The sequence below is a fragment of the Pelmatolapia mariae genome, linkage group LG10_11, assembly GCF_036321145.2.
Source record: "Pelmatolapia mariae isolate MD_Pm_ZW linkage group LG10_11, Pm_UMD_F_2, whole genome shotgun sequence".
Taxonomy (NCBI): domain Eukaryota; kingdom Metazoa; phylum Chordata; class Actinopteri; order Cichliformes; family Cichlidae; genus Pelmatolapia; species Pelmatolapia mariae.
The window spans coordinates 59,557,848-59,570,213 of NC_086236.1; the positions used below are offsets into that span (position 1 = coordinate 59,557,848).

Here is a 12,366-nt window from a genome sequence, read left to right on the forward strand (position 1 = left end):
AATTTAAAGAAGAAAAAAACAACAACCACAAAAGAAAGTTATGGCCATTAAGTGTTTTCTTTATAGTTTTCTTTGCATATTCATTTGCACACACACTTACGGTTTGAATAACAGGTAACATCTGGGAGAAATAATTTAGACAATAAACAAACACTGACAAGCATCCTTGGGGCTTTACACTCACACACACTCTGTTCTCTGATCAACATCCATTATCACACCACTTTCCACTGCACATCTGTTACAACACATGTGCGTGTGATATCATTTTTTACATAATCCATCTCTGGGTACACAACAATATCACAACAAAACACTGCATCAAACACGGACTATCTTATTTCCACGTTGCATTTGTCTGCATCACAATACCGCTGATAGCTTAACACCTTGATATGGAACTGGAGTTCACATTTAATTCATCTGTACAGCACAATACGCTGTGCTTGAGCACGACCCGATCGCCCTTCTCATAAAGACTTACGGAGACAGAAACACAGTGCGATTCACTGACGAGGAGAGAGGCCGTGACCTAAATGACTCACCAGTCACAACTTTAACAGCTGTGCTGCGTGAAGATGACATAACACGGACTAAATCATCTCTGCTTCCCCCCTGAGGCAAAGATAAAAGCACTTGATGCCTCTCCTTCTTTTGCTTACACCCTCTCCCATCCAGCATTCCTGCTTCCAAGTGTCCTGATTTATGGTTAAAACAATGCGCGCGGCTCCCGCGGCCTGTCCCCGGTGGAATATGTGTTCGACAGCTGCAGAACCGCAAGAGCCGAGCAGAGAGTGCTAAAGAGCACGGCCACTCTGTAAATCAGCTGCAACTTAACAGGAGTCTTTCAAGTAAAATCCTTATGCGGTAAACGTTGCAATAATCTGAAGCTAGCATGAGCCAATCATGGCATTCACTGCGGATTTCATGAATTACTAACTACACAGACAGATGCGACCGTCAGTCAGTGCATATAATCAGTCCCGCTGCTGGAGACTTGGAGAAACAGGACGTAGACCAACAACAATAATTACAAACCACTTACAATATATGTATATACACATTTAAAATAAATATTCTCTGTACATTTAAGTCATTCATGAACATTTCATTAGATTTCAGTAGATCATTAGATGTTGATGACAAGATTATGCCTCCCTTGATATTCCTATTGTGTATCATTAGCAAATAAAACACTGTAAGAACGGGAAACTTGGCGGAATAAACTGTTACAGGGCGAATCTAGACAAATACAGAGAGTCCAAGCAGATGTAGTGAATGATGGGGATGCAGAGCCTGCTGAATATGTCAAGTTGGCCCGCAGCTGTAGCTGTAAGCGTAATTAAGACGGTGCTGTGAGGTCAGAACAAAGTAGGAGGAATTCAAGAGAAATAAAACAAACTACTACAGGGGCTTACCCTGCTTGGCAGGGAGAGATACGGGACCCCGTAATCGGGAAAAGAAAGTTGCAAAAAGTGCTGCATAAATTTACAGAGAAAAGGGAGAAAAAAACAGGGGGACTCTCTCCTCACTTCGGGGATGCAGAATCAAAGTCTCCCCACAGGTCAGAGCTGCCTGTCGAGGTGGGGTTGGGTGGAGCCACAGAGTTGGAGTTACTGGAGTCCAGGTCTAGCAAACACCCTGGCAGTTTGAAATCAAAGAAAAAGAGAGACGCACATCTGAAACTTTAATACACGTTATATGTTATAAGCTGCAAACAAATTGTCTTTTTGAGGGATTAATAAAGTTATCTGAATGTCAATACAAGGATTTCTCAAAAAATACATCAGCTCTAAGCAATCGATAAAAATATAATTTCACCAGATAACAAAAAAATATTGTCTTACAACTTTTACTTACAGTGGTATTCGCACTATTTTCCAGTTTACCCTGGTGGTATCAGTGATGCACACGGTTTCAGTTTTATGCACTGAGCTTTCTAGATGTCGACCTCTGAAACTTCTGCCGCCACCCAAACACAATGGTGGTAAAGTATTGAAAATTTCCAATTGAAACTCAAAACTAGTGAGTCTTTTCCCACATTTACTCTGGACAAACCACACACACCGCGCCACTGACAGGACAATGATTTCAGATAGACAAGCTTTTGTAATGTTTTTCAGTGCTTTAAACACACATTCACCTCTGTTCTATACAGATGGCGGAGGAAATCTTACACAGGCATCTACAAATCTTAATACACGAAACCGAAACCGCGTGCATGATTAGATACCACTAGAAGAGTGTAGAAAACCATGACACAGTTTAGCTCTGTAAACATCTATGCTACAGAAGCTACAGGAAACAGTATTTTCTAAAGGAAAGATATTTTAAAATATATGTGTCATAGTTTTGGATAATAGACCTACGCAACACCGTACTCACTACATCAACTATGAAGACTGACTTGTGCTTCAATGGAAACAGACAGGCTCAAGGAACTAATCTTCAACAATAAAAAATAAGCCCTTCCTCTGATTCATTTCTGGCAGCGTTTTTTTTTTTTTTTTTTTCAGTTTGACTTCTGCTTTAAGCAGGTCAGATTTCATGCCCCATTGTAAATGAAAAAGCAGCGCCCAAACTCGAAGCATTAATGGGGTAACAAGGTTCACCTTCATTTGCACTATAAATCAAAAAACTGCTTCTGACATTAATTAAAAACTGGGCTCAACCAGCAAATCGCACAGATTCACAACTTTCACATTAACCCCTGAAATACACCTGCCGCTTGTCTGTGAGACTGTGTCTCGAGTGCGGTTTTCTGTTGCCTTTAGCACGGCTTCAAATCACAACAGGAGAGTTTCAGAAAACTGTGCATGCGGTCTATTATTTTGAAAAGTGGCCAGATTTCTATACCTGACTTCCTGCCCTCCTTATTGGCTCTGTGCAGCTTGACAGTCGTTCTATAAAAAAACTGACCCGATGCTATTTTAAGTATCACAGACCAGAGCTGCTGCGCTGCACCTGGTGGAATTGCAAGCATCATTTTGAGCGTAGTAGTGACACAGCATTAAGTCAAATGTAAGCGCTGAAGAAGCCTATGCGGTGTTTAAAAAAAATCACAACAACTTGAAACTCTTTAGGACTGTGCACAGTTTTGTCATGTTATAAAACTGAAACTGAAGAACATTTCATTTCAACCGGGATGTTCTATCTTGGCTAGAACTTTTAACCAGCTCCTTAAAGCCCTACTTTTCTACAGAGTAACCGCATCAGTAATTTCCATCCACATATGCTCCTCCTGTCATATGGAGTATAGCCAGCGAGTGCTCCAGCCATGCTCAGGTGACTCATTTGTTTTACTTTTGGGCTGCACATCACCAGCTGCTAGCATCTCCACCTTCGCAGCCTTCTTGAACTCAACGATCTGTTTTTGCCTCGAGTGGTGAAACAAGTTTGTTGCTTCCATTGTGCTGTGTTTGGAGTTTAGTGAAGTAGCTCCCTCTTTTACTAAATCATCATCGGAACCTGACATGCGACTCTCGCAGTCAGAAATGTCTGGGCTTGTTTTCTTATTTTGCATGCTAGGGAATGTAAACATATGGCGCCGCTCTATCGCTGATATCACGATACGACACTTTTAGATCACGTAAAAATTTATTCCGGTATCATACTGGACGATATGATATACCGCAGCCCTAGTTCTGAATCCTCCTTTATAACTTTTCTTGAACTCATAACATTGTAAATTGAGGTGAAGATTAAACATGGGATTGTTGTTGGACTGTTACCTACCAGAGTCACTTCCTCCTGCTGATGGTTGTGTGTTATGATTTGTTGATCTGGAAGAAGGGGGTGGAGCCAGTTTGCCCCCAGGGGGAGGCGGAAGGAGCCCAAGGCCACCTGAACTCTGTGGACGAGACCTGTCCTTCTTTTTCGATTGCTAGATAAGATATAGATGGAAGGAAACAAAATCTGTGCATGAATGAGGGTATATCCAGTAAGATTGATGCTTGTTTAAACATAGCAATAAATATAGGCGATACAATGCATTCGAGCTTGACAGAGACATATTTGTACAGCTTTGAAAAAGGCCTAAACACCACACTAGTATTATGAAACTCTATGAAAATAAATAATACCCCAATATTCAGAGTAATGGTCTGTCCTTCTTTGAAGCCCAGGTCCAGCTTTGGAGTGGAGTCTGGAGCCTGAGCCTGCTTGCTAAATTCAGTTTCCTGTTTCACCCACCTGAAGAAAGCGAGGGAGGAAAGCAGTGATACAAAAATGTATCTTAGGAAACACTAAAGAAAAAAAAGACACTGACAACGTAATTAGTCATGATTAGAGCTGTGTTCACAGAGCAGCTTCATACTTAAAGTGGTCCTGAAGTGCGACGTTGAAGTCGAAGGCATCGCTTCGGTCTCCAAACCCAATGCCTATGAATGCAGTGCGGCCTTTGAGAAAAAAAAAATAAAGACAACAATCAAATTACAGCAGTAATAACAAACAAAATAAACCCGGAGGTTTCTCAGAATGACCTGAACACTGTAGCACAAACTGGGTGAGAATGTGCTGTACAGAAACTGAACTTCTGTAATGATCACTGTCCCTGCATTACTTTAAAAATGAAGACCTTTAAAATAAAAATCAGGACTGAACGAAATTTAAATTATGTAATAAAGTTTTGTCTTTGCTAAACAAATTATGGATACAGCTACTCAACAGTTCAGTAATCTCTAAAACAGACAGTATGTCATTCTATAAAGAATTATTTTAAAGGCTTTAAAAAAAAAAACATACCATACATTCTTTAATTTAAATTTATTAGACTTTTAAAAAAAACCCACATCAATCCGGATAATGTCCTTGTATCCTGTTCAAACTTGTCCTCTACAGAATGAACACATTTTTTTCAATATTTTATGGCTTAGCAATAATTGTTTTACCCACCGTTGTCGTCCATGATGCGCAGCACAAAGTAACGGCTTGAGTCGCTAACTGTTTCCACTGCAACTCCAGGATACTCGTCCACTGGTGCTTGGGCAAAAAGCTCCCCTGAAAAGATATGTGTTCATTATCAGCTTGGCAAAACAGCCTGAAGGTTTGATGGAAAATGCCATCAGGTAAAGGACAGATGTGAAGGAGAATAATTAAATAAGTGTGGAGCTGGTGAGAATCTGACTCCACTCACAAAAGTCTCTTGAACAATGTGACGATGACATCATTGATGTGGGTCTACTGTGTTGAAACTACAGGGCCCTGAAGATGGACTACAAAAAGCTTATTTTAGATACTCACCTATAGCTTTGTATGTTGCAATATGTTTCAGGTGGTTTTAAATAAACAAGAATATATAGCCTATAAAGTCAGTAAAAATCCCAGTCATACTCAGATTAGTTGGTCATCATGTCCTCACTTACTTTAATAAAGCCCACCTTTATTTAAGGTTTATGTGATTCAGGTCAGATGAATTCATGATAATCTTAAAGGCAGCAATACAACAACGGATATACAGTACTATGCAAACATCCTGAGTATCCCCTCATCATTTCTTTATATTATCAAAATCTGATGGTACTTCTTTGTTTTCATAATTCAATCGACTTGGACAAGTTCACCAACATCATTGGCTGAAATGCAGCCCCAAACCATGGCAGAGTCTTCTACATGTTTTAGAGATGGCTGTTGTACCTCCTCCGTACATACTGATGACTTGAACTACAAATTTCAGGTCTTTGCTGTAGTTTTTCCTCTTAAGGACAAGGCTTTCTGTTCATCTGCTTTAGACAGTGTTTTACACCTCCCACTTTTTCTTTTTTCCTCTACTCATCCAGTTTACTCATTTTTTAAGGATACACTACACACCATGCTGACATAGGCCAAATTTTTGGGAATCACCTTGCTGGTACAAAAATACTATGTTGTGCTCTCCGACGGTGTTATTTTTGGCATTTTCCGTAGATTTAACTAAAGACATGGGAACAAATTATGTGTTTTTGTGACAAAGTGCCTAAAGGTACAAATTAAAATTGGTTCTTTCCTAAGTGTTATGTGTAGACACAACACTGGTTTGTCACTTGAGTCAGGTGCCTTTTTTTATGCTTGAATGAGTCACAGGTCAATGTTAAGCAGCTTAACAAACAAACAGAAAAAAAACCATTTCTCTGAAAATGGTCAGGTACAGGGACTGGACCGAAAATGAACCAAAAAGCAGTCAATGTCCATAAAAAACAAAAAAACCCAACAACTTTTGTATGGTACTATAACTGATTCAAGCTCAGTTACTGTAAACCTTAAACTCACTTTGGTCATTTTAATACAGCTATGAATCTCTGGCTCTCTTTCACATTGTGTTTTTGTCCTGTCTTCTCCCCATCACCCCCAGTTGGTCGCAGCAGATGGCTGCTCCTACCTGGGCCTGGTTTCTTCCAGCTAAAAGGGAGTTTTTCCTTCCCACTGTCACCAAATCTTTGCTCAAAAGGGGTTAGTTGATTGGTGGGATTTACACTGCATTATTGTAGGTACTTTACCTTATAATATAAAGAACCTTGAGGTGTTTGTTCCTGTGATTTAGAACTAGAAAAAATAAAATTGAATTGAATAATCTTGATTTTCTAAATGATTTACTTCATGATGAAGATTTTATCACAGCAGTTCTGTGTCCACATTTTACCTGTGGGCTCAAAGGCTGCTATTCCAGGTTCAAAACATATCAGCAGGTTATGTTAATTCAAATTTACACCATCTGCATCACCTGTTTGTTATTCTGATTGTTCTGTAGGACATTATTTGTATCCTATGCTGAAGTAGGTAGTAAATAAACCACCTTTCTTTAGGATTTAAAGACCAGAATCAGACCAGAACTTATTATTGTTGCCATGTTACGTGAATGGAAAACAAAAGGTGTGTTTTACAGAAAACAAGGACATTAAGTTTCTAAAAAATGCACTGATGCAGCCTCCAGACTGCTCGCTCGGCTGCAGGCTGGGTCACCTTGGAATCGATGAGTAACAGAGGGGCAGGGTGACAAACAGGAGACTATACAGTGAAGTGAATTACAGCAGCGACAGCACCGGTAAACAATGGCGCTGCCCTGTCTGCTCGTCTCTCACCAGAGACTTTGTCTTCCAATTTCACGTAGGCTACTTTGCCCCTGGCCGTCACACGCATGCGTCCCGTCCAGTCAGGAGCATCCAGCTTCCAATCAGCAGCCCTAAGACACGCACACACACACAGAGGTAGATGTTGTGATGTAGGTGAATTGTTGACAGTTTACTCAGACTGATGTTGACAGAGGAGGTGAATAAGCAAGACACAGGAAAGTTACTGTTATGATTTGTCATACTCAGACACACTCATTTTCTACGTGTGCAAAACGTGACTAAGACATTTCACTGAGACATGGGGATGAAATATTACATCATCACCCTTACTCACAATACATATGGTCAGCGGTTAACCAATCCTGTGTCTCATGGGACCTGAGGCACATGCTACTGTTTGGTTGGTGTAATGTCCAGTCAGAAGCAGCTGCGGCAGGTCACGCTGAAGGACCAGCCAATGAAAAATGGGGTAAACAAACCAATATCGACCTCTTTATAACATATGCATTACCTGCACAGTAAAGACATAACAATGGATTGAGGTGACCACATTGGCTATGAGCCGGGGCATCCCATGTTTAACCCCTTGTCATGGAGCAACATCAAACACTGCTCAAGCGTCCTAGAGGAGGACTCTAGCCTCTTTGCAGCCTCAGGGATGCTCTTCTGTTTGTACTTAAACGACAAACTAGCGAAATTAGGACGTGTAGCACGCTGTTCTCATTAAATGGCTGATTTCTAAGTGCCAGGTCTCTCCTGATGTGCCACAGGATGAAAGCACGAACACAGACAAACCGAGAGGGATGTAGCCGATCCGATACAGTCCTTGTTAAGTGGGCTAACAGGGCCCAGTACAACCCTATGACCTTGTAAATACACAGCCAAAAACAATCTGCTCACAAACTACCGCCGCCGCTACGTGAGGCTTCGTGACTAGCGGATGAGCGGGGTAGGTTGGTAGGCAGGTCGCTGAGGCAACGGCTCCTAACGGCAGCAGCACGCGAGCGCTGGGTCAGAAACCTCCCCCATCCCTCACCTGATAGCCCGGTTAGATGTTCTCGGTGGGATTCGGTAAACGTTGACTTCAGGTTTGACACAGAGGATCGACTCATATTCGAACTGACCATCAGTCGCCATCTTGACTTTTACTCAGTCGGAGTACGCCGGTGGCGGTGATGGTGACGGTGTGGTGTGTCCGCGCCGCGTTAACGGCTATTTGACCGTAATAGACGGTGTATTTGCGCAGAAGCGGGTCCCTCTGCGCCATTGCTACCGACACGTTGCTACAGTAAAGGGGTGTTACGCACACATTTTCTACGCTAGATCAAAAGGAACAAACCAAAGGATTAATAGCTCTTGGTTGTATTATGGGATTTTTTTCGGTTTAACTTTAACATTTTAATATTAACCCTTTGCTGCTTTGATTACGACCTTTGTTTTTCGACTTTATTGCCAGAGTACAGTTTAAATGTGAAAAACTGGAGTCAGTTTTTAACCATAATCCAGTTATGGGTTATGGTAGCTACCACCCTACCCTACCGGTAGTTAGCTTATCGGACCAGAAAAATTGGTACTATAAAACTATAACATTAAGAATGATAACCGTTAGCAATCAATAACACAATCCAGTATCTGATTGTAAAGTATTTTATTTGACTTCGCTACAGATACAGCAAGCAGCAGCTACCCAATGTTACAAGCCTTGCCACAACTTGAAAGCATTTTTTCTCAGTTTTTCTAATTCTCAGTTCAGCTTTTGTAGTGATGGTCCAACACCAACATATCTTTTTCTCATCTGACTTAATAATAGACTTAATGCTAACTTCAGAGGCAGCCACAGGTTTGTTTTACAGTCCAAGAAGCTTGAAGGCATCTCTTAAATCTTCTGTGTCACAGGGCTGAAAGAGAAAAGGCAGAACAGGACATTATTATCATTCTGAACACATCATTATTTCGATTGGCCTCATCCTGCTTGCCTGAGGGAAAATATGTTGTGTGTTACATGTTATACCTGGAGGATGCGGTTGAGTTTTCTGGCCAGGCGTACTGTGTTTTGATGCAGACCTTCCCAGGCCTTAAATTTGCTTTGCTTAGCCACAAAAGTCTCCCAGCAGTAGAAGAAGTCTGAAAACAATCAGCAAAATAAATAATTGTTACTGACATCCAGGAAAGGATTATTTTAGGGAATAGTGCACAACTCTAAAATCAAATATGTCTCTACTTTTTCTGTTTATCGCCCACATAGGCATAATGTGGGCGATAAACATTCATCCACCTTTGTAACTCATGACTGTGATGTGCACGCCGACTTTTTTAAGCAGCCTGAGACCCTCTCTTTCACGACTGTCCTCCATGTCACAGAAGTAAAGACGAGAGACAAAGATCCTGAGGCGAAGGTTGGGTGTCTGTTTGAGGAACTGGGCCAGTCTGGAAGAGCAGTTTGCACAGGGAGACCAGGAGCAGAACCAGGTGATGGAGTAGCTGACCCTCCTCTCCCCATGAAATCCATACCCAGATAGACCAGGGCATAATGTACTAAGGTGGCGCAGGAACAGCAGCTGCAGAGAAAAATAAGAATAAAATAATCATTATACAGCCTTCATTCAATTGCTGTTTTTTCTCTTGCTACTGAGCAGACCCTTTTCATATCTTCTCCCACTTTACCTACCTCTACGTGGCAGCCATTGCGATTGCGGAGGTGTCCAAAGTCAAAGGACAAGGAGTCAGGCCCTACTCGTCTTTTTACTACAAAACAGAGGTATGTTTCGTGCCGGCCCCTCGCCCAGCGCACATTCTTGTAATGATAGAGGAACTTTTTTCTGGGCAAAAGCATACTGAAATAAAGGGAGAACACATTAAAGAGCACACTGCAGTAGACACAGCACAGATTAAAAAAAAACAAGACACATTTTAAAAGCACGCTGTGTTGAATTTATCAGTCAACATTTCAGTGCAAAAGGTGTGGCAGCTTTGTGGTGTCAGAAAGTTTCCCTAGTAATTCGCACAATTAATAATTTTACACCACTAAGGTCTGAGACTAATTCTTATTACTACTTAGATGACTCGCTCATTAATACAAGTTTTATCTCTTAAGTTAGCACAAGTAATGCATGCAAAACCTGTGGTTAACCAAACACAAGTGATGGACAGTCAGAAAGCAGCTTACGTTCACTCACAAACCTTTTCTCACTCTCAGTTTCACGACTTTTAGTGAAAGCAGGACAGTTATTCATCACTTGTTAATACTGAAACCCTGATATAACTCACGAGTAAAGGGTCATAATTATTGAAACAGATTTCCAATGACAAAGCTTATAATGGCATCAAAAGTATCGTAGCGTGGTAAAAGAACTATAAAAAACCCCGTTCTTTTTTTTCTTAATTAAATAGTTTGCACGCACAATTTGGTCAAATAGTTGTTGTTTGGAACGATAAATGCAACATATAAATAGAATATATCCATTTTGCTCACCTGTCTAGCTTTGCAATCATTTCAAAAGACGCGCTTTGCCACTCGTCGGGCTTGGGTAGCATAAAGGAAGGTAAATGAGAAAGAGTGAAAGTGTGTGTGTGTGTGTGTGTGTGTGTGTGTGTGTGTGTGTGTGTGTGTGTGTGTGTGTTGGGGGGTTAAAGGGAGGGAACTGAGAAGATATACCTCTAAACATAAACATCCTGCATACAACACAAGGCAGCATCTGGTTGGACAGAATGATTTTTCAAAGATAATTTGGGGAGGCGTGATACAGAAGAGACGGCTGGATTACACCGTGCTGCTGCTAAGCAATTAAAGCTGTAATTGGATTACTCACTGGCCAAATGTTTTCTTTTTGAATGCTTCATGGTTCTTATGTTTATTTAAAGAATTTGACATCTGTTTAAACAATGATTAAAGTGAAACCATTCTTTTGGTGAAAGGCAATAAAGGAATTTTATTGGAGGGGGAGATTACACAACGCAGATTTTAAAAAATAATCTGAGTGACCACACATGAGAGGAGCGTTTGACGTGATTTGTAACCTTTGGAGTTTTTAAAGACGTCAGTAAATGGAGCCAACTGGATGGAACTTTCCAGACACTTAAGACTCATGCAGTCACAGGCTCTCAACTGTTTGTTTTTGCTATATCATCAAGTAAAAGCTTCCAGATACCGTCTCACCTTGATTTACAGTGTTATTCAGCCTTTTCCACCTAGCTGGTCCCCCCTCCCCACTTCCTCAGGGGCCCCAAGATTTGGTGGAGTTACAGGCGTTCCCAGACGTAACACGTACTTTGTATTCTCATCTGGGTTTTCCCAAACTGTGTCAGGATGGGAGCAGACCTGTAATCGACCCACCTCGTCCTACGTGCCTGCCGGACTGGCTGGCCAGCTGACCGACCACAGCGTGTGGATAAGTCGCACTCACAAGCCTTTGAACCTTCGGATGCTGTCATCGGTTCGGTGCCAAATCAGGATGTGTATTATTTTGCTCCTGTCTTTTTCTTTTTTGCTCAGTCTGTTTTAGCTCGGGCCCAGTCTGCTCACTCAGTGGCACTGCATGCAGGCATCCTGCTTTCCCATGACTCCCCTCACCCTCTCATGCACTCTGTGGTTTGGGGAATTCACCGTTTCCCAGGGTGGCTGTTTTTGGCGCTCATCTGTGTGTGTATGTGTGCAAGCATGTGTGTGTTGGCCATCTGTATGAGCATGTCATTAACACAGTCTATATGTTATACATCATCTGGAACAAATTTATCTAATTTATCCTGTGATTGTGTGGTGCCCCCAAATTTAGAGTGATTCATGAGTGTGTGTGTGTGTGTCTACATGCACTGAACAACCTCACATCATATTGCATTACTCTGACAGTGCACTAAGCCTAATGTCTCTGCACATTTGATCTTGAGCGCATGTGTCTTTTCTGGACTTCAAGAGGGTGATCAAATGCCAAACTATATGTAACCACTTCCCAACCACCTCTCTGGGTTTGACCACAGTTGACCAAGGTCATCTCACAGTCACTCATGAACGCTCATGTGTGCACTACCACCCCTCCTGTGCACTGTATGCATGTGTGTGTGTGTGTGTGTGCTGGAGTAGTACCGTATGGCCAGACATGCATTTAAACCGTAGTCGAGGATGGGGGGGGACCGGGTGTAAGAAATGCCAAGTCATACTTTCCGAAACCCACCCGCCCACACCCTGCTCATGCGCGCACAGGCACACACACACATACACACTCACACAGCCATACCGTGCAGACGCATATGACCACAGTCACAAACAGACTTTCTTTCCAGTGTGTGAACTCACATCTGTTTCCTGACAACAATAATAGCTACA

At 41.8% G+C, this 12,366-nt stretch overlaps 2 protein-coding genes across 2 annotated transcripts; both read right to left on the reverse strand.

Annotated features, from left to right (window-relative positions):
- Positions 1–38: 38 nt before the first annotated feature.
- LOC134636460 (adaptin ear-binding coat-associated protein 1) lies at positions 39–8,263 on the reverse strand. The gene is made up of 7 exons (XM_063486443.1): positions 8,083–8,263; positions 7,056–7,156; positions 4,894–4,998; positions 4,316–4,397; positions 4,083–4,191; positions 3,736–3,883; positions 39–1,641 (listed from the first exon to the last, which is right to left on the reverse strand). The coding sequence occupies exons 1-7, from the start codon at positions 8,181–8,183 to the stop codon at positions 1,529–1,531; spliced, it is 759 nt and encodes a 252-aa protein (XP_063342513.1). The 5' UTR covers positions 8,184–8,263; the 3' UTR covers positions 39–1,528.
- A 618-nt stretch (positions 8,264–8,881) lies between these two features.
- Positions 8,882–10,538, reverse strand: aicda (activation-induced cytidine deaminase). The gene is made up of 5 exons (XM_063487968.1): positions 10,519–10,538; positions 9,715–9,880; positions 9,322–9,604; positions 9,058–9,170; positions 8,882–8,944 (listed from the first exon to the last, which is right to left on the reverse strand). The coding sequence occupies exons 1-5, from the start codon at positions 10,536–10,538 to the stop codon at positions 8,894–8,896; spliced, it is 633 nt and encodes a 210-aa protein (XP_063344038.1). The 3' UTR covers positions 8,882–8,893.
- Between the last annotated feature and the right edge of the window lie 1,828 nt (positions 10,539–12,366).